Source organism: Nilaparvata lugens, chromosome 4 (genome assembly GCF_014356525.2).
Source record: "Nilaparvata lugens isolate BPH chromosome 4, ASM1435652v1, whole genome shotgun sequence".
Classification (NCBI taxonomy): Eukaryota; Metazoa; Arthropoda; class Insecta; order Hemiptera; family Delphacidae; genus Nilaparvata; species Nilaparvata lugens.
This window is the reverse complement of record NC_052507.1, coordinates 6,985,951-7,009,500: the sequence shown is the minus strand read 5'-3', so window position 1 is coordinate 7,009,500 and position 23,550 is coordinate 6,985,951. Positions and strand designations below refer to the sequence as shown.

Sequence of the window (23,550 nt, the reverse complement as noted above, 5' to 3'; positions counted from 1 at the left end):
GGTTGAATTGATGATATTTACAGAGAATGATGACAGGTTGAATTGAATCTCATTTCAGGAAACCCTCAAACCCTCTGATTATTAATCCTGTGTGTTTCATCTTGTTTACTGGAATATCGTTATAGACCAGGTCAAAGGTCCAAGTTAGTACTAATCAAGTTCACTTACAATCCTGTAGATTTAAACCATTGATTGGTGTTAGTGCTAGGTAAATATTTTTTTTTAGTTTTTTGCAACTTCTCACCTAAGTTCTTTAGTTTTTTCCAATAACTTTGTTATTAGTGCTAGGTAATTCTTTTTTTTGCAACTTCTCACCTAAGTTCTTAAGTTTTTTCCAATAATTTTGGTATTAGTGCTAGGTAATTCTTTTGTTTTTTGCAACTTCTCACCTAAGTTCTTTCCAATAATTTTGTTATTAGTGCTAGGTAATTTTCTTGTTTTTTGCAACTTCTCACCTAAGCTCTTTAGTTTTTTTCAATAATTTTGGTATTAGTACTAGGTAATTTTTTTGTTTTTACAACTTCTCACCCAAGGTGTTCTTCAATTATTTTCTCCAATAATTTTGGTTGATTTACTTTCATTAAACCATATTGTATGTTACTGGTAACAATTTGTTCAAAGAAGTGTATTAAAAGAAACATGACAATCTCACTTTTTGATATTGCCAAAATTAATAATGTTACAATTCACAGTAGATATAGTATAAAATCATTATATTAATTCCTTCGAAATGATTTGATAATGGAGATCAAATTTAAAGAAAATTTAAATACACTATTGGCATATATACTTTTTATATATTCTGTATTATTCCTTCAAAAACATAGATAAAGCTTATTGGTCTCATATATTTTTATTAAATGAATTACTAAGATATTGTCAAAAAACTAAGTATTTTATTTAATATGAATAATTACAACAATATCAATCTCTCAACTACACAAAAAGTCATGTATTTTAGTTTTGTTAGTTTCTAATGTAGGTATTAGAATAATTGATTTAAGATTTTCCTCTTTTCAAAACTAGAATTTATCAAAAATGAACTATCAGTAGAGTGATAAATATAATTACAGGCTTTATTCATCAGTTTGCGACTATCTCAACCAGTTACTATTTTCGACTTCGAACTCATTTTATTAGGTATATTAACCACTTTATAAACTTGATGTAGGCAATAGATAGAAAGGATGGATATTATTTCAATTTCGCTGTTATCTTGCGTCGATGCAGTTGAAAGTTATCTTATCTTATCGATTCATGTTGAGAATTTTTTTGTTTTTACAACTTCTCACCCAAGGTGTTCTTCAATTATTTTCTCCAATAATTTTGGTTGATTTACTTTCATTAAACCATATTGTATGTTACTGGTAACAATTTGTTCAAAGAAGTGTATTAAAAGAAACATGACAATCTCACTTTTTTGATATTGCCAAAATTAATAATGTTACAATTCACAGTAGATATAGTATAAAATCATTATATTAATTCCTTCGAAATGATTCGATAATGGTGATCAAATTTAAAGAAAATTTAAATACACTATTGGCATATATACTTTTTATATATTCTGTATTATTCCTTCAAAAACATAGATAAAGCGTATTGGTCTCATATATTTTTATTAAATGAATTACTAAGATATTGTCAAAAAACTTAGTATTTTATTTAATATGAATAATTACAACAATATCAATCTCTCAACTACACAAAAAGTCATGTATTTTAGTTTTGTTAGTTTCTAATGTAGGTATTAGAATAATTGATTTAAGATTTTCCTCTTTTCAAAACTAGAATTTATCAAAAATGAACTATCAGTAGAGTGATAAATATAATTACAGGCTTTATTCATCAGTTTGCGACTATCTCAACCAGTTACTATTTTCGACTTCGAACTCATTTTATTAGGTATATTAACCACTTTATAAACTTGATGTAGGCAATAGATAGAAAGGATGGATATTATTTCAATTTCGCGGTTATCTTGCGTCGATGCAGTTGAAAGTTATCTTATCTTATCGATTCATGTTGAGAATTGATTTATTTCTCTTGCGTCTCCAAATTAATTAGTTCTCTCTTCAACTTTTATAGTAAGATTTACGTCATAAAGTCAGTAAAAATATAGGAATACATTGTTGTCACTTGTCTTTTTCCACCGCCTTCCATGGTAGATAGCTGTGATTAAAGTTATTTTTGTATTTCTGATTTAATATTGATAATTGATTGTTGTTGTTAATAATGATCAATAATTGAATATGAAAAATTAAATGATAATAAGATACAATTAAATGAATAAAATTCACTTTTGTATGTATTTCACACGACATGCAGTCAAATATTTAAGTAAATAAACAAAATCTTTTTACTTACTGACTGCAGTACTTTCGACCGTCTCGCGATCATTTTTAACAGTGCATTGATTTTGATTTTTAAATATTAAAAAAAATATTTTTCAATAATCTTTAGTAAATGAGGAATGATAATACTGTATTTCTTTTAAATATAACAATACTATGCCTATACATTCTTATAACAACTAAATTTCCTTTTTATAAATTCAATAAAAACTGGATAACAGGACTAAAATATCGCCCTGTAATAATTTACATGAAGTATATTTTCATTACCGTACTTTCGACAAGTTAGTATCGCCTGGGCCCTGTTTCATAAGAACTTAGTCCTGTAATACAGGAACAGCTGATTTTATCGGCTATATTGAGAATGTAATTGGAATGGGGATTCTCCTGTATTAGCTTGTAACTTTTATGAAACAGGCCCCTGGTTACTTTATTAGTTCTGAATATTTATAAAAGAGAATTATAGTACCCTTTTATAAAAAGCTTCTATTTCTATAAATAAAAGAAAGTAGCCCGGAATTCATTCATTTTAATTCTGAATAATATCATTTTTCTACTTATATTTCTAGTATCAATTTTATTATTTATGAATATATTTTTTTAGAATATTTTACTTAAATTTAACAATTTTTTTGTGTTTCAGAAGACGTGGCCAACAATTCAGTGTATTTCTTCCCGGAAGTACCAGTAATGTAAGTATTACCATATTATTTATGTATTCAATAATATGACCATAACTCAAATTTCTCACCCTTGTATGATACAAGGGTGGTCACATATAACATTGGTGTTGCTCAATCAATAATTTTATTCAATTCAAGTCAAAATACAAAAAATTCTATCCTTGTATTATTAATATTACTCATATACAGGGTGATTCATAATTATGGTGAAATAATTTAATACGTGATAGTAGAGATAAAAATAAGAAAAAAAGTTCCTATAAACATATATCCATAAACGCTTCATTAGCGAGCTATACAAGGTGAAAGATTTCGCCCGGAATTCAGTTCCTCTGGTGAAATACACCAATGCTGAATTGTTTGGGGACTAGTTTTTGAAAAACTTATGCTGGATTCATATGGAAAAATATCTTAAAAATTGAATAAAACTAGTCTGGAACCTGTAGTGTGAGTAGTTTTTGAGAAAAAGGTTGAAATATGCAAAAAAAGTAGAAAAACACAGACTTCTACGTTTGATGCCCAATAACTTTCTTTAATGACCAGTAAACAAATAATTTTTTGCAATAAAAATTGTAGAGAATTCAATTCTGAAAAAAATTATGTAAGCTGTGTAAACTAAATTTAAATAAAAGTTGGATAAAATGTATTCTTATGTAGTACATTACACCACAAAAATTTGCTGTTTTATGAGGAGAGAACTAATAACTCAAGTTGTAGCTGATTGCAAATAGAATATTCGGCTTTTTATGAAAAGTTTTTTTATATGAAAGTAGCATATCTAAATGACATTAAACTTATACCAAAAGACTAGTAGATTATGCCATTAAGCCTGGGAGGAAGCTCCAACAGAAGTAGATGATCTCCTATGATTCCTGCCCAAATGTTTACTGAAAACTGATGTTGTGGAAGATTAGGATTGATGGCATGAGGATTCTCAGCTGCCCAAATATGTTAGTTGTGGACGTTAACGATAGCTGTTCTTGTAAAGTGTGCCTCGTCGGTAAATAAAACGGTTGTTAAAAAGTTTGGGTAAACAAGTTTTACTAAAAACCATCGGCAAATACCAGTACAGGGAATACAGTCTCGTGGCAATAGAGTATGAACTTTCTGGAGGTGGTATGGATGTAATTGTTGCTCTTTTAGTATCCTCCAAATAATAGATTGATTGACATTAAACTGCACTGACAATTCTCTCGTGTTCTTCTCGGGATGTTCATAAATCTCATTAAGAATTTGTTCTTCCAACTCAACAGTCTTAGTAGATTGGGGTCTGCCTGCATAAATGTGCTCTTTGGATATCAAAGAATCTGTTTCAGACAGACGTTGATGAATAGTGGAAAAAAGCCTTGAACTTGGACATACTCGGTTAGGAAAGTTCTCTTGATAAAAACGTCTTGCTTCAGTACTATTACAGTAGTGTCCCATTCCATACATTAAATGCATGTCAGCTAACTCGGAGTATGAATAATGTCTAAAATTACCTGCCATTTTTAAAAAAGTTGACACTTAAAGGTGCGTACAGACTTTCGCTCTGCTCCGCAACCGAACGTCACTCCAGCAGAGCGATTGATGATTGACCGGCGAGCAACAATGGTTCGACCGGGGAACGCGAGAAGATCTACCATCTTCCGTAACGTGCATGATGGGTGCGACTGGAGAGCGGAGGCGGAGCGACTGCCGTGCGATGGAGGAACGAGGGCGGTACGAGGGAGGAGCGTGCTCGGTGCGGGTTGGAAGCACGAATATGTGTACGCAGCTTAACACAACAGCAAAGTGAAATAGTTACAAATAACTGGTTAATAGATTAAACAAAAAACACAGCGCGGCTACAGTAGGCCTAACTTACAGTTTGTTTTTTTGTTCAACAGTGAGCTAAAATATTTCTGAAAATAATTTTCAGCTGATAATTTCTTTCAAATATTTTTTATTTAAAACAAAATAAATCAGCTGTTTTGGAACAGATGTTTTTGAAATCAATGTTCTATTTGCAATCAGCTACAACCTATGAGTTATTAGTTCTCTCCTTTTTTACCATAATTATGAATCACCCTGTAATATTAAATATCGGAGCACCGAGCTTCGCTTGTTATTTTTATTTATTTATAAACAGAACACAATTCTCTAAAATGAACGTGTTTATATTTTACAGCTGGCTATACGTCAGCTTATGAATTTCGGGGATGCGATATTTTGATTTTCCCCAGAATCACTCGCTCACTTTTTACTATCCACCGACGACGAAAGTCTCAGCAGTTTCAGCCAAGGATGAATTATCCTTTTTATGTCGTTCAGCGAGTTTTCCCAAGGATGAGACCTAGTGCAATCGAATTTTTATATCATAAACCTACTATGTTCCAAATTTCGTGAAAATCGTTAGAGCCGTTTTCGAGATCCGTTGAACATAAATAACCAGACTGAGCTTAAAAATTGTTTTTCTACATTAAATCTGCGATGTATGAGAAATGCTAATTAACCCACAGTCTATTGGTACAACTTCAATCATTAATGATCATATTTTGTAATGATGTTATAGTCTTTTTCAAAAAAAATTGTGACGCAAACTTGAGAAATAACACTCACGGTTTTAATACAAGGTTTGGTCGTATAATAGATAGGCACAGATTATATCTTTTTACGAAAAAAACTATATACAAAGGTAAGAAGTGTTTTGTAAAGTTACCAAGGGGGGCGCGACAGTCGAGACCGACGACATTCGAGGCCTACGACCGTAGAGGACTGTTTTACAGTCCTCTACGGTCGTAGGCTTCGACTGTCGGGAGTGTACGAAAATTAAAGTGGCCTCAACTGTCGCCTAACGCAGGCGACATTTGAGGTCACTTTCTCAGGAGTCCTCTCCCGTCGTAGGTCTCGACTGTCGGGCCTGTACAAAAATTAGAGTGGCCTCAACTGTCGCCTAACGCAGGCGACATTTGAGACCACTTTTTCAGGAGTCCTCTACCGTTGCTGGTCTCGACTGTCGGGCCTGTACAAAAATTAGAGACTCGCTTGCAGCAGGCGACAGTTGAGGACACATCCTACTGCGATTCCAGACAAAATACATTTTATAATGATTATAACTTTTGATTTGTTGAAAACTAAATCATAGAAACTTCCTTCATAAAAAAAGCATATGAACTTTTAAGGTAGATAGTGCTTATCCTTGAAGGATTTTCAGAATGATCATCTTTGTGAAGAATTACAGCTTAATCAGTCAAGTATTTCAAGCATGATGAGCTCACATACAAACAGACAGAAAGACAGACACCATCTCGTCTTATAGATGGATAGAAGATAGATAAATATTTAGATTTGTCAATGAAGGAGGCATAATGCAGTAGTAATGGATTCCCATTACTTAAAAATATGTTTAGGGACCATCATCCAAGTACTGGAATGTATATGACTTGACCACCTTTGTTGACGAAACTCAATTGGAGGATGGAAAGATGCTGGTATCTTTATTTTATATGATGAACTTTCAAAGTTACGCGAATTTAAAGTTATAAAGAATTTAAAAGTTACAAAATTAATGAGCTTCAGAGAATAGAAAAAGGTTATATACAGTAGTATGATGCTTAGAGTAATGAACAAATTTACCTTTTTATATAATCTAGAAAGTTGATTTGAAAAATCAACAACTTTACATAAACATTCTTCCTTAAAAATATTTTTTACTGTGTTTTTTAGGGGGCGCGACAGTCGAGACCGACGACATTCGAGGCCTACGACCGTAGAGGACTGTTTTACATACACTGTAAAACAGTCCTCTACGGTCGTAGGCCTCGACTGTCGGGAGTGTAAGAAAATTAGAGTGGCCTCAACTGTCGCCTAACGCAGGCGACATTTGAGGCCACTTTTTCAGGAGTCCTCTACCGTTGCTGGCCTCGAATGTCGCCGGTCTCTACCGTCGCTGGTCTCGACTGTCGCAGGACTCTTCTGTCGTTTGCCTCGTTTTACATCGACCCGTTACCAAGCAGTCTCCAAATATTAGATGATCCAAGAATGTTTGCAAAGAATCTAAAGGAATATCTGGTCAAATTGTCGCTGTATTCTTTTCAAGAGTTTAACATTGATTTTTGACGAAACGTTTTTGTCTATATATACTAGGCTAGCCTAGTTATTTATATTCAATTTATTGACACTGTTTCAATGTATTTCTTACATCTGATGAATAAAGACTATTTCTATTACTGTATGTAATTTATTATCAATTACATTAGCAATACGCATATGTATGACAACTGGAAAAACATATATTTATTTTCTCCTTCAAAGCAATTATTTGTAGACATATTGCTTATTCTTCCAGTTTAAATAGTTTCGTTATCTCTAAGTCAGATTATGCCTTGAAATTTGGGTGAAATTAATTTGAATTAGACTGTGGTTGGCAATTGATGAATGAATGAATAATAATTAATAATATAATATATTAATAGTATTATAATATAATAATAATTAATAATCAATTAAATTAATTTTCAACTGTTTCATTTATTAAGGAAAAAATACCACAACAGTAATCATAATGAAACTGGATCATTTCTTCATATTTGAATTTTTTACTCAAGATGTAGGTTATGATTTATTTTATGTTCTATCAAATAAATAATCAAATAAGTGTCAAGTAACTAATCATTACTTATAGCTTCACAGATAATGTGGAAAAACATGCTTCAGCCTTAAAGATTTTTATTTTCGAAATGTAGTCGATTTAAATTCCCCAGAGTAAAAATATTTTCAAAGATCTATGGAAGTATAGGAATTAATAATGAATAGAAAGAACGTGTTCAGTAATCGGCTTATCATTTCCATCTATTGCTATCGAATTTCAGTTTTAAAAATAGATATTTCCACTTTCCGTCTCAGTAGAATAAAACACAAAAACCTCTTCGAATCATCTCCCGATCTAATCATTATATTATTATTGGTAGGACGCTCTTTTATTTTTCTACCTCAAGGTTCAATAAACTTTGTAAACTACGATATATAATTACTTAGGGAATCAGCTCGATCCTTCAATAAATTGATAAGACTGCGATTTTGAATTGACTTGCAAATTCATGTGGATCTTGTTGTAACCACTCTATCATCTCTCTTCATTGATAAATTTTATAGAGCTTGTTCCATGTTGTTAAAGCACGATAAAATATCTACTGAGTCCAGTACTTGCTGAATAGTGAAAAATTGCCTGTAAATAGAGGATATTACTTGTTGATTTTATTGAGTTTCATTATGTCATTTTCGTTTCAGCTTTCGTTGAACTCGTCCGAGATGTGGAATATGAACATTGAGGACACCATTTATTGCAAGCAAGTGAGTTCTGTTGAAACTTCAATTAATCAGTGCTAATTATTACTGAAATTAATCACTTAACCACTGTTCACTTCGAAATAATTGTGAAAATTTGAGAGTGAAGTGTTTGTATTTGAAATCAGTACAATGGCTAACAATCAGGTAAATATTGTTCCATTATTTATACATAATTTAATATTAAATTGATATATTTCCAACTATACATGCTTTATTTATCAGTGAAAAGCTTGTACAGTATTTTAAATAAATCAAAATATGTCAGTTAGATTGTTCTATTTTTTATACAAACCCAATTCCATATAGACATCATTGTCTTGAAGTTTCAATAGATAGTTTTTTAAACACTAAATATGTTTTTGTGTTCAAATATGCGTAAAAAATGTTTTAAAAGGACGTTTAACATAATTAATTTATTATTTCATGCGAAAATCGTTTCATAATAACTTATTTAGTGAACCTATCTGGTGTTATAGAGCTGCTCAATCAATATTTTTCTTTCAACTCATTTAAAAAGCTACTTGGAAATTGAAAAAAATACCGACTGCAGTATGAAAAATGTGTATGCTCTATACAATAAATAAATAAAATGTAAATTTTAAATGAGTTGAAAGAAAAATATTGGTTGAGCAGCTCTATAACACCAGATAGGTTCACTAAATAAGTTATTATGAAACGATTTTCGCATGAAATAATAAATGAATTATGTTAAACGTCCTTTTAAAACATTTTTTACGCATATTTGAACACAAAAACATATTTAGTGTTCAAAAAACTATCATATTAAAATTCTTTAAAATAAAATTTTCAAATAAAATTCTTTCTCCAGATGATGTTTCCAAATTAATTGAATGGGTTTCCTTATTTCTACAGTGATATTCATCTGTTCAGTTTCATACAGTTCTTTGTTTATTCAATTTGAATTTGATCGATTTTCTCCTTCTTGTAAAGACATAATTATTCATTTCTTCATTCTATGAAATTATTGTGAAATTCTACCTCTTCTTAAAACTGTTTCTCGATTTCATCATATCCATCCAGCTTTTCTAGTTTCTATAATTTCCAATTGTTCATCTTGTCTAAAATGTTCAGTAATCAAAGTCCCATTAGGAATAACTCCAATATGCATTAATACGGTCCTATAATATTTATTTAATGATTCTCAGTAACATGATAAATCTTGCTTTAACTTTATCATAATTATTAATCAGTTGGTATTGAAAATATCGTATAATGTAATGTTATCCGTCACATAATAAATCAAAGAAACATTTTGTTGACAATTCTAAATTCCTAGTTTATAAATATTTTGGACTTAAAATTGGACAAAAATCGTGAAGTGTAAACATAACCTATTTTTGGACAATTTCTATCTAAATTTGGGAAATGAACAGTTTTGGGCTTTAAGTCTGTTGTTCCTTTCCCAATCATTCATAGTTGAGAATTATATTGTAACCTAAGTATCAATGTAAACGAGGCTTTATTCAACTGCTTCTCAGTTCGTTTTTCAACTGTTTGTTATTCAACTGCTTTTCACTTTTGTTTCACTGTTTTCAACACTTCAAACCACAGGAAAACAAACTGATTCTGTATGAAATTAATCAATTTCCGTTCTTTTTCAGGAATGTACGGATGAAATCTGCGACTCCACGCAGGAGAACAACGCACCGATAGATCCGAATAACTGTTATGAACGACTTGTCATCGCTGTTCCTAGCGACGTTCGCTCTCCCACGGGAAACCTGCCGTGTCTGGACACATATCCAGGAATCTACGACTTTGGGGTCGAACTGGGAGGAAATAACAGCAAGCATGCCTGGGTGGTGAGATATGGATAACAAACCTTTTGTTTATTTGTTCTTTGACAATTCATTGCAAACATTTGCAATAAAAATAATAATGATAGTTGAGCAATAAATTCAAAACTTGAAATGTTTTTAAGGTTTGGATTTTTCTACCACTGTTATATCAAACAAACATTTTTGAGTGAGTAGGTTTTTGATTTTATATTCAAATTTTTTATATAAGTGCAATATTTCTAAAGTTTTTAATTTACTGTGATTCATTTAGAGTATAAAATCAACCTTCAAAATTCAAAATTTTAAATCATCATTTCAAGTGACGAAGCAGTGTGTGACTATATAACCTTATCTTTTGGACAACATTAACATTTTATCAAAATTTTTGGAGAAAAATAGTACAGGCTCAGCCTAGTTTTTCCTCCAATGTCATAATTGTATTATGATTATAGTATTTTATAAATAAATAAATAAAATAAACCCATTCATTTAGTGATTCAATTTTCTATTTCTTCTCAATTTTATAGAACTCTTGTCTCTGTTTGGGTTGAATCAAATATTTCTCCTAAATGATATTTTACTTTTGTTGGCGCTACAGTCCGATGTGTACCTTGGCCTCCCGCACAACTCGCCTCCAATCCTCTCTCCTGTATTATAATTTCGGTTTTGTTATTATATTTTTTCTTCATTATTATTATTTTGTATTTCAATAATATTTATTTACCTTGTTTGTAATATTGTATATATTTTTTTCTCAATTTGATTTGTTTAATCTAGTAATTATTTAGCGTAGTATTGGAGGGTTGAGTGTAATAGAGGGCCGGCTGCCCCTAACTTCGCCCTCCTAGGTGAAAATAAAAGCAGCTATTCTATTCTCTCCGCCACATTCTTCCATCCTTGGACGCCTAAAACATGCAAATCGGCCCTCACATCCTCCAGCCATCTCCTCCTGGGCCTTCCTCTTCTATGCTTACCATTCCCATTCATATTGCCTTTCAATAAACTTCTTCTAAATTATAACAAATCAACATTCTTTCAGTCTCTAGTCAGATAATTTGAAATTTGCTGTACCCGTGAATCTATTGTACTTGAATTGTATTTGTAGTACCTTTTCTGAACTTCCATGCCTGTGAATCTATATTCAAGAATACATACTATTTGTAACTATCTGGATTGCCCTGAAAGGGACTTTGGCCTATGTAGTCGGGAGACATAGAAATTTTAGGACGCAGGTGGGAAGGTGTGCTGAGCTGACAACAGCATGGGGATACACCTCTGACACTCTGTGTCAATGTGGTCAAATTCAATCAATGAATCACCTGATATCTGAGTGTCCACAACACTCCTATCATGGAGGGCTGACAGAATTTCATGCTGCTGAAGAAGAGGCATGTCAGTAGCTCCAGGTCTTACTTGAGTCTATTAAAATTTAACATATTCAGTGTAAAATTATTATTTAACCTTGACTTATAAATGCATATGCATATATATAATATACTGTTTGTTGGCAAGAATGTAGGCTATTTTTGTGATAATTTGGGAAGTTTATTCTTTGAAGGTTTCAATGCTTCACTGATCTTTATTGTCATTATTTTTCAGTTTTCGCCGAAGCTGGGAAAAGTCTTCATAGATGTGAACAAAGTGCTACTATTCAAATTTCGACTGAACACTCAGAACATGATGGGTCTCCGCGTGAGGGCGCTTCCTGTCTATATCATCCCGGACCACATCAATAATCCTGTCAACAGGTGCACACTTCACGCCTTCAAGTGTGATCCGAACCACTTGGGTGAGTCTAGTGAAATCTTTCGTTTTTGTTCTTACACTATCTCCATAGTATGAGTGAGTACAGGGTGTTTCTGAAATAGACCAACAAACTTTTAGTGAGGTGCTTCTGTGTACATCAAAATAGAGAGAAAAGAGCTCTGGAAAACAAATGTCCTAAAATGCGTTGTTACCGCGATATTAAACGATGAGAAAACTGGACATAGAAGGAAAAATCATATTTCTGAATGTTCAGTGCCTTGTCTATGGTGAGATCCACGTTATAATGGCAGTGTTTGATTAGCAATGGTATTGCTATTATTGTCTATCATTCAACAAAGCGGCCTACACAAAGGCCATTCAAAGGCCAACACAAGCCTAGAGATCTCATGTTGACAAGCAGCTGAAGTGAAAATGTGATATATAAGCTATTCAGTCTATATAACCTGTGATATACAGTCCGGGTCCTGTAGCTTTGCCTATCGGCGGAAGGTCACTAGACTATAATACTCCCCGTTCAAAAACATCGAACATTTTTGAAAATGTATTCCTCCATAAGCAACAGATGCTCTTTTGTATCTTCTCAAGAGCAACATGTTGCATCCGAAAAGATAACAAGGAGCTTTTTGAAAATATATCTTTCCATAAAGATGGTGGGCCGTCCACTTGAACCGTTTTCGTCCGAACTAGCATCGGCCGAAAACTACCGAATCCGACCGAACGATCCCCCAACAAAGAAAGGAATAGATGCTCGTCCATTGCAACAAGTTCACAAGGCCGTCTCCGGCCAATCAATTTTTCGGTCCGAATTGAATGGGATTTTCCGGTTCTATCCGGCCGAACTAACTAGTCGAGCTGAGACAATAAAGTGTTCCTAACCTACAGTTGTTTTACAGTCTTTTTGTTTGTTTGTTTTTTGACCGAGCGAAGTGAGGTCTAAGATTCAAGTCGACGGTTTGGCATTTCTCTTAATGTTTAAATGTTTAAAAGTTTTTATTTTTATATGTTGCGCATTTACGGCGAAACGCGGTAATAGATTTTCATGAAATTTGACAGGTATGTTCCTTTTTTGATTGCGCGTCGACGTATATACAAGGTTTTTGGAAATTTTGCATTTTAAGGATAATATAAAAGGAAAAAGGAGCCTCCTTCTTACGCCAATTTTAGAGTGAAAATCAGACTATAGAATTATTCATCATAAATCAGCTGACAAGTGATTACACAGATGTGTTGAGAAGCCAGTCTATTGCTGTATTTCCATAAGGTCTATAGTTTCAATCAGGTAGGCTACTTGTGGATGAGAATACTGCGTGAGGTCTACTGTTCACAGAACTACTAGTTTAAGTTGTTCTGTTTTATAAAGGACTATATGTTTATATGTTTATATGTTGTAACTATAGACAATGAAAAGTTGATAAGTTTGGTTCAAGAGCATGTTCCTTCCATTGTGGGATATGAGACGAATCGTCACATCGACAAATCGAAACATCATCGTCGTGATGTTCAAAGGAATCTGTGAACAAAGATTGCTTAATAATGAATAACTAATTTAGTGGATATTCGTTTATTCAATTTTCAAAATCTCAATATAATCATTGTTTATGAAAAATGTTGGTGGCTATGATAGTAGTTAATTAAATAATTGGTAACTAGACTGACGTAAACGGTGTCAATGGACGACCATATTCGGCCGAATTAACGGCCGGCAGATTCGTCCGATCCAACGGCTGAACGGATCGGTTAAATACGGTTCCAGTAGACGGTTACCCCTAAGTGTCTCTCCTCCCTTTTGCAATCTTCTTATCTCATAATTTCTCTGTTTCGTTTCCAAAACCCAGAAAATTCAAACAAACCAAGCAATAAAATAATAGTTGTGTGTATGTTGCAGCCCACGCTCGCGATGGCGTGTGCCTGTGCGCAGACTTCAACCTGGCTGGTCACGTGGTGACGGCGACTCACGCGAATGCGGAGTACGAGTACAACGCGGACAGCGGTCGCCATTCCGTGGTGGTGCCTCTGGACACGCCGCATGCAGGCAGCGACACGACAGCTGTCGCCTACCAGTTTGGATGCAAGACATCCTGTCCCGGCGGCATGTCACGGAGGCCTATCAATCTTGTCTTCACTCTGGAAACTGAACAGTGAGTACCGGTACATTACAATAATTGAAATTATTTCATATGAACTGGTTGTCATCAGACATTCTGTACATTCAGACACTCTTCTATAGTGCGGTCCACGTTATAATGACAGTATTTGATCAACTTTAGTTTTGCTTTCCTTGTCTATCATTCGACAAAGCCGGTGGTACTATCCTTTTCCAGGTCCACAACGATGCCAAGTATGTTTTCGACAGTGTAGAAATATAATTAATTAATGCAGAGAATCGGCATCGCTATTCTTCTATCTTTACTATACATTCACTACCACTACAACGACTTCTATTCTTTTCTTCTTCTTCTTCTCTATCTGCTTCTTTGAAGTCTGCTTGCAGACTGTGGAATAGCTTACCCGCGTCTTTGAGGAGTGTGGAGAGGCGGACATTGTTCTGCGCGGAGGTCTTGGCGTGGCTGAGGGAGGGTGATCGGGGCAAAGAATGAAGAGGTGTGTGTGCGTGTGTAAAAGGGATGTGTTTGCGTGGAATTTTAATGTTTCTTGCTTGAAAAAACTTCTTTTTTTCTCTACAACTTTTTACTTTCCTTGCCCTACTACCATAGTACCATAGGTAAGGAAAGTATTGCTTTCCAAAAAAAATTAAGGAACCCTAATTTCAAGTTTTCTATACGTTTCAAGGTCCCCTGAGTCCAAAAACCTGATGTTTGGGTGTTGGTCTGTGTGTGTGTGTATATAATATATATGTGTGTGTGTGTGTATGTCTGTGAACACGATAACTTCATTCCTAATCAATCGATTGACTTGAAATTTTAAACTTAAGGTCCTTATACCATGATGATCTGACAATAAGAAATTCAATAAAATTGAATTCAAATTGGCGGATAATGACTAAAAAGCCATGTTTTTCACGGTTTTCTCGAAAACGGCTCTAACGATTTTCTTCAAATTTATACCATGGATAGCTATTTATAATCCCTATCAACTGACATGAGTCTCATTTCTGAGAAAATTGCAGGAGCTCCGTAATATACTTGAGAAAAAAGGCGGATAATTACTAAAAAAAACATGTTTTTACGATTTTCTCAAAATAACTTGACCGATTTTTTTCAAATTCATACTCTGTGTAGTTATTTATAAGCTCTATTGACTGGCATGAGTCTCCTTTCTGGGAAACTAATGGTGGGTTCATCCCATCCTTGAGAAATGGACTTAGTAACCTCCTTCTCGTGCATGAGGTAGGTAGGTAGCGCAGTTCTTAAAAAGAACACATAGTCGAGATATTTCATCTGTAGATCAGCTGTTTTGACGACTTTAAAAAAATGACGACTAAAAAAAATCATCGAATTTCACAATTTACACAAAGGAAAAAGTACTCTGAAAACAATTATATATACACATATACAAAAGTCTGATCGTAGTTTCAAATATGAGCAAGGAAAGTTGTGTGAGTGTACCACACCAGATTTTTTATATTTTTTCCAGTCTAAAATATATTCTCCTAAATTAATTTAAGTTGTTCTTATTTTCTATTACTATTGATTTATACGTTTTTATCATATTTCTTATTATTCTATTAAGATATTATTTCCTTATGTTGATGTGATGTAAATGCATTAGAATTGTATAGGAGGGTCAAGTGGGAGAGAAACTAACTTCACTCTCCAGTTTAAAATAAAGGCTGCCTATCTATCTATCTATGTTTAAGTTTAAATTCATTTTGTAAAAATACTTTTAAATAATTTAATCTATCAAAAAAATAATAATCTACTGTAGACTATGATAGCAGATTGTAATGTCTATAAGGTGCCTTAAAACCGTTAATTTATTGCATTGTCCCTTTTAAGGTGACTTCCAATTCTTTATTTTTCATCAATTAATCTTTTTGTTTCAGCGGCCAAGTAGTAGGAAGATCAGTGCTTCCAGTGAAAGTATGCAGTTGCCCCAAGCGAGACAAGGAGCGCGAAGAGGCTGACGCGGCCGCTTCTGCAGTCACGGCAGATTCGGCCGGATACGCGCTGGAGCCACGGCAGAGTGGCCACTCCAGACGGCGAGCTGCGTCGTCGCAGAACACACACTCTGCTCCCGGCAAGGCTGCGCGTACGGAACATGCCACTCCGGTAAGTTGGGTTTACATTGGTCAAGTTTACTTGTATTCAAGTTTTTTAGCATTTGAGTGTGGCTGGCAACTACAATAATAATAGTATCGAGTGAGCTGGCTGGCTCAGGTCTGGTGTCAGAGCTTTCAGGTCACACCTGATCAATTTCAGGGCCTCTGACATGACTTAACGACTGTTATTAGGCAGTGGGGATCGACGGCTTAGCGTGCCCATCACACATTCTTGCGTCATCACAGCGAAAGGCTTCGAGCAAAATGTTTTGAGGTTAGGTTTCTGTATCTCCGATTTTTTTGGATATATTTTATTCGCTGCTCTATTTGAGGTTAAATTATTTTTCTATCATTATAATTTGTAGTTTCAAATTCAAATTTATTTATTTCCATCTTCATACAAAATGCATGATACAGTATAATAAAAATCAACTATTCTAATGCACAGCATGAACCATTTAATGAAAATGAAAATTTCCACCAGCAAAAGTAAAACTTGCTCGCTGGTGGGAGTCCATCCTAAAATTAAAATTGATTATGTTTAATTGGAGCAATCTATGGAAGTGACGCTTGAACGTTGGGTGTAAAAGAAGAGAGAAGAATTTCTGCTTTCGAGACATGATGCTACAGATGAATGCTGGGGATCAGTTGGAGAGAGAAGGTACTTATGAGGAGAAGAGTTGGAGAGAGAGGTTCTCTACTGAAAGAAATAAAAAAGAGAAGAGCACAACTAGTTAGTCATATTCTTCGACATGAGGGTCTAACAAAAAGAATAATGGAGGGAATGCGCGAGGAAGGCCAAGACTGGAGTGCATAGAACAACTGAAGAAGGATGTGAAAGAATCCAAAGTCAGGGCAGTGGACTGTAAATGATAGTTGTTATTAATACCTACAAAATAAATCTCTAAATTCTGTGCATAAAAAACTGATAGCTTGAAGTGCTGGGAGTATGCCAATAAAAGACAAAATGAGTAAGCAAGTTGAGATTTAATATTAAAAAAATAATAGGCAGATGGCCATATACAAAAACAAGTGTATGGAAATTAAATCGAATAAAATCTTCAGATGAATTTTATTACAATATGGAATAAAACCGTTAGAAAATAAGCAATTACAAAATTTGAATGAATGTAAATTAATGACACTAATGACCATTGAAGACTGACAACAATTGATAAGGTACTGTCAATGATACCTGAATTGAGAATAGAAAATTTTAAATGATACAATAATAAAGTTAATGCTGAAAAATTCAATGGTAATGATTTTAAAAAGAATAATAACAAATGACAATGAGATGTAGATAATGCTCTATATATTGAAATAGTTGAATGTCTTAATTGACACTAGTACAAATAACCTTAGAGTAATCGACATTAATACCAATAAGTAATTTCAGGAATGAGAATGTCTTGGTTGACATTAACATAAGTAAGTTCCAAAATCAATGTCATACACATTGAAATAGGCGTCGGTGGCCTTAAGATAACGCTTGCAAGCCAAGGGTAGCTGTCGAATACAATGAAATAATTATCAATGTTGAATACATTAATATAGGCGACATAGGCCTTCAATGATTTGAATGTCAAGTTAGACATCAATAGAACAATTCAGATATGAAAATACGCTTGCAAGCCAAGGGTAGCTATCAAATACAATGAAATAATTGTCAATGTTGAGTACATTAATATAGGTGACATAGGCCTTCAATGATTTGAATGTCAAGTTAGACATTAATAGAACACTTCAGATATGAAAATACGCTTGCAAGCCAAGGGTAGCTATCAAATACAATGAATACATATTAATGTTGAATACACTAATATAGGCAACATAGGCCTTCAATGATTTGAATGTCAAGTTAGACATTAATAGAACAATTCAGATATGAAAATACACTTGTAAGCCAAGGGTAGCTATCAACAAAATTGAATGTCTTGGTCGACATTAATACACTTGTAAGCCAAGGGTAGCTATAAAATACAATGAAATAATTGTCAATGTTGAGTACATTAATATAGGCGACATAGGCCTTCAATGATTTGAATGTCAAGTTAGACATTAATAGAACACTTCAGATATGAAAATACACTTGCAAGCCAAGGGTAGCTATCAAATACAATGAAATACATATTATAACTTTGAAATAACGTAGGACAGTGCTCTCAATGAGACATACACTGTAGCATATTGAATTCATGTACATAGGCTCGATTGCCGAATAAGTACGGACAATTAAATGTTTTTAATTGCCGTAAAAGCTGAATAATAGCTACAAAAGTAATATGAATTAACATTGAATGTTTGAATTAGAAAAAGAGAACAACGTGGTCCAGTTTCGACACGCTGTAGGTTGTTTCATGAACAATTATGCAATACATGAGTAAAATGAAAATTGAATAAAAAGATTTACGTAACCTGAATTAAATTTTGAAGAAAGAGATGCGGCCAGGCAGACAGGCAAAGAATCCACGGTACCCCAAGGAACAGCACGGAACAGCACGTTCAGTAAGCGACGACATGATGGCCAGGCGATTACGAAAAAATGGAAGCATCAAGCACAGCAGACAATTCCCCCAATGGGAATGTGCACAGGAACATGTAGAACTCCAAACAAATAACTCGAATTCAAGTTGTGGAATTTTTAGATTGATTTTCCAAACGGTAGAGATGATGAAATTGAAAGTCTGAGTTTCAAGTGGTGAAGCCATGTTGTTAGAAGAATGGCGATAGACGCCAACACGAGACTATGGAATCTTGACAAAGTCTATCAGTGTAAATACACGAAGAAATTGATAAATAATTGCATCACAGTTGATGAATACATTTGAAGAATTAATTTGAAGGAATAATTCACATTTAAAACGTTCAGTAAACCAGATGAATTTGGATGAAGAAAGGTAGACCACATAAGCGATGTGCACTCACCGACGAGAAGAGATTGAAAGACAAAAAGCTAGGTCGACGCTCGACTAACAAAGAAGAAGACGGAAACACTCGATACGTAAGCAAAACGTTTGCGAAATTTTGATGAAAAAGTAGCAATTATCTTGAAAGTAAGATGCCTAAAGGACGAAATAAAATACCAAAAAATTGAATAATACAAATATTAAAATTGAAACAACGAATAATATAAGAAAATGCAATCCTGAACATGACTGTGACATGTAACCGTGACTGTGACGTCACCGGACAGTGCAAACGGACAAATGACTATGTAGTAACGGAACGAGTATCGAAGTGGACCTGTTCCAATAAATGCTTTGTCAGATTTTACAAGCATTCACACACACACTTGCACAGAGTTAAAAATAATAATTAGACTTCCCAAGATCTAGAATTTGTTTTCTTCCATCTTATACTTTCAAAATCTTTAAAATGTAATATTTATTTTGTCTAAGTTTATTTATCTTTGTAACTCGTATTTTTTTGTAACTGGGCACCCGCCAAAAAACCTTCGAGTTTGGCAGGACCCTCAATTGTTTGTATTGTGAATAAAAATTTTGATTTTTATTGACCGAGCGAAGTGAGGTCTAGGATTCAAGTCAACGGTTTGGCATTTCTCTTAATGTTTAAATTTTTATATGTTTTTATGTTGCGCATTTACGGCGAAACGCGGTAATAGTTTTTAATGAAATTTGACAGGTATGTTCCTTTTTAAATTGCGCGTCGACGTATATACTAGGTTTTTGGAGATTTTTCATTTCAAGGATAATATAAAAGGAAAAAGGAGCCTCCTTCATACGCCAATTTTACCGTGAAAATCAGACTATAGAATTATTCATCATAAATCAGCTGTCTAGTCGACTATAATACTACCCGTTCAAAAACATCGAACATCTTGAAAATGTATCTTTCCATTGACGTTAGTAGACAGCTGATGACTAAGAACCCAGCGTTTATAACTTTACAAAAAGTATTGGAATATTGCTTGTACCAACTTTTCTGATATTGTGTGCATTATAATCGTTTGTAGGTAGCAGTTTTTCTCAATATTCTATTACGTTTCCTGGTGATTATAACGAAATAAACGAATTTGAATTTGAATAATAGTATCTTACGTCACAAGGATGAGAAGGGGACTTGTGCAGTCGAGAATGATGTTTCTAGTCGAGGCGTTAGCCGAGACTAGAATTTCATTCGAGCACTCCAAAAGACATTCACGTCCAAGTAACTTACAATATTTTTTGTCATAACAATCTAAAGAAGAATAATTGAAAAATAGAAAACATTACCTGCTTGTGCTAAAGTTATTACAAGCATTCTGTAAACATACCCTAGTTTACAAATTCCGAATCAGGAATTTTTTGATTGTAGTTGACTAAACTTCCACCTGGAGCGCTAAACGGAGGGTCTTTGTAACAGTGTTGCTGTTCCTATTTCGGAACTAAGAAACATGCTCGACTGTAAAGAACACATATGATTTTATTACAGTATAGTAAGCAGTACAGTAACTATATTACCCACAGTATGGTCATTGGAATTTTTTTCCGCCGCCGCCATGAAGATTCCAAATATTTGAATTTTACAATGGAGCTTATAGGCGATTATAAGTAAAATCGCTTGCCTTTACTTATTAAAGCATATTTTTTGTGAATATTAACTTCGATATAATTTCTTTAATGTTTTTTCTATATTCCTAATATAGTTTTTGAACTTTAAATAGTAATTCGTAGATAATAGCGAGTAAAAATGAAAGGTAGGTAATGTCACCTGAAAGCTGAATCTCCAAAAAGCTTTTGAAATATGTCATGATATTGTAATAAATTTTGTTCCATTGACAAAGAATAATGAAGCTGTCATATCTATTTGTGGAAATATGGAATTCTCATCACAATAGATTCCATAAAATTCAAATATTTTGTTTATTAGTTGACAGCCAATAAGTCTGACGATAATATTTTAAACACAACATTGGATATAAACTGTGGAAAAGTCAATTGTTCTAGCCATAGTTCTACTTAATGATTTTAATAAACATGTAAGCAATTGAAAAAGAAAATACATTACCATTATTATTCATATTTAGTAATATTTCAAATCTTAAGCTCGTGGTAATGCAACTCTAAATCCATATTATATCAATAATTATTGAACATGTTATGGATAGGGTACTCAGTACTGGAGAGAATTAATGATAGAAGTCAAGACGTACTACTTAATCAGCACTTAATCACGGTTAAAAATTTCATAAAATGTTATATTTAATTGAGCCGCAAAAAGTATTTTGAAATTAGATTATTTGAAGTTCGATCCAATAAATTGGATGAGGAAATACAATGAAATTGAAATTTATCTTTCTGCATATTTATCTAGATCAGTGGCTCCTAATAAGTTGTCCGCGAAAGCTGTAGAAGTGGTCTGCGATGAGTCCGAAGGAAGGAAAATTAATGTTTCAAGCTTTATTAGTGTTTTTTAAATTTTCTTTATTGCCTATATTAAAGTATAATCAATTTCCCTTCGAAAATGTTATATCAAACTCATCGTGAGTTCAAAATATGTTTACAATCGGTAAAAGAAGTGATAAGTTCCAAATTTCTAATGCTATAAGATAGGACTTGTTTGTTTGGAATCTTAATGGCGGATTTGTACCATGTGATCGAGGTAACCAATCAGAAGCGTGACAGTCAATGGCCATACTGTGGGTAATATAGTTTTCCTACAGTTACGTTGAAAAGTGGCCATTGCTGCACTGATTACAGAACGCAAAGAATCACTTTTCCGCTCTAGTGCGGGAAAAATTTTTCTGCACTCCAGATTTGCAACATGGCAACGCAAAATACTTAGTAGGTTATATGGAGCAACAGTGCAGCAAAATCAAAATGAAGTTGGTAACAGTGACTGCTGTGGCTGCTATAGTGAGCAGAGGTGCAACCAAGCACAACGCGCTAATTATTAAGTATATATTATAACCAAGGACAACATTTTTATTCAATTTGACAATAAATTAAGGTTTTTATCAATAATAAAATTACACAGAAAAACATTTGATGCATTTCAGGCAATTTTACCCATAATTACCCACTTTTCATATTCAATGGTAACTGTAGGAAAAACTTAATGTGAAATACGTGCGCAAAGCTCCTCTGCTGCACTCAAGAAACCATTCCGCCCTCGCCTACGGCTCGGGCGTAAACGTTTCTTTCGGTGCAGCAAACTGTCACTTTGCGCACTAGTTGCACAAATAACTATACTGTAGTAAGCAGTAATGAAAGTCATATGTTTATTTTTTCTACAATCAGCTATTTACCGGCTTGATTTCATGGATGTAAATCAGCTGAAATTGAATGACTATGACAAAAAAAAACTGTTACAGGTGCCAGACCAGAGCCTAGCCATCTTGATGAACACAGTTCAACACATGAGTCACGTGCTGCAACGTATCCACGAGGTGCAACTGCAACAGAGAGAGCAATTTGAACAGAGACAGAACGAGCTTTTGGAAGCTATTCAAGAATTGTCTTCAAGAATTGCCTCCAGGTCATCCAGTTACCGGCAAAAACAGTAGTCAGACTACAGACATTATTCTGTGATATTATCATCCAAAAAGCTAAAACCATTCAACTTCCTTGAGCGAGAACTTTAATATTTTTAGTTTTTTATGATAAGTCGTTTTATTCAAGTCAATAACTTGAACTAGTTATTCTGTTCAAGACAATAACTATATAATAAAATATATATAGGTCTTACAGTTACCGTCAAAAACACTGTAATATAGTTAGGTCCACGTTATAATGACAGTATTTGATCAACTTTGGTTTTGCTATCCTTGTCTATCATTCGACAAAGCCGGTGATACTATCCTTTTCTAGGTCCACAACGATGCCAATTATGTTTTTGACAGTGTGGAAATATAATTAATTAATGCAGAGAATCTGCATCGCTATTATTCTGCCACTGCTATTATAACGTGGACCTCACTATAGTATACAAATAGTTCAATGATAGAACTATTCCAAGCAAAAACTTTATCATTTTCTCATAATAAATCGGTTTATTCGAGTTAACTTGAATGAATATATAGGTCTTACAGTTACCGGTGAAAGCAGTTGTAAGATTATAGACGGTGATAGTATCCAAATAGTTCAATCATTGAACTATTTCAAGCAATAATTTTATTATTTTCAGTTTCTCATAATAAATCGGTTTATTCAAGTCAATAATTTGAATACTTATGGTTTTCCAGTTACTGGCAAAATCAGTTGTAAGACTATGAATACATTGATAATATTGGTTAGACATTATCCAAATAGTTCAATGATTGAACTATTCCAAGCAAAAACTTCATTTTCAGTTACTCATAATAAATAGGCTTATTCCAGTTAACTTGAATGAATATATAGGTCTTACAGTTACCGGCAAAATCAGTTGTGAGATTATAGATTGTGTTAGTATCCAAATAGTTCAATGATTGAACT

The 23,550-nt window shown here is 33.6% G+C and overlaps 1 protein-coding gene across 3 annotated transcripts in view; it reads left to right on the top strand.

Annotated features, from left to right (window-relative positions):
- Nucleotides 1-23,349, top strand: part of LOC111056290 (cellular tumor antigen p53) — a 34,964-nt gene extending 11,615 nt beyond the window's left edge. The window contains exons 3-9 of one of the 3 annotated variants that reach the window (XM_039425633.1): nt 3,001-3,046; nt 8,288-8,350; nt 9,970-10,170; nt 11,746-11,935; nt 13,799-14,051; nt 15,917-16,142; nt 22,449-23,111. In XM_039425633.1, the coding sequence (XP_039281567.1) occupies nt 3,001-3,046; nt 8,288-8,350; nt 9,970-10,170; nt 11,746-11,935; nt 13,799-14,051; nt 15,917-16,142; nt 22,449-22,640 (1,171 nt within the window). In that variant the 3' untranslated portion in view covers nt 22,641-23,111. Of the gene's footprint in view, nt 1-2,997; nt 3,047-8,287; nt 8,492-9,969; nt 10,171-11,745; nt 11,936-13,798; nt 14,052-15,916; nt 16,143-22,448 lie in introns of those variants that run through there. The other 2 variants (XM_039425632.1, XM_039425635.1) reach the window with 2 other exon arrangements.
- Nucleotides 23,350-23,550: the final 201 nt, after the last annotated feature.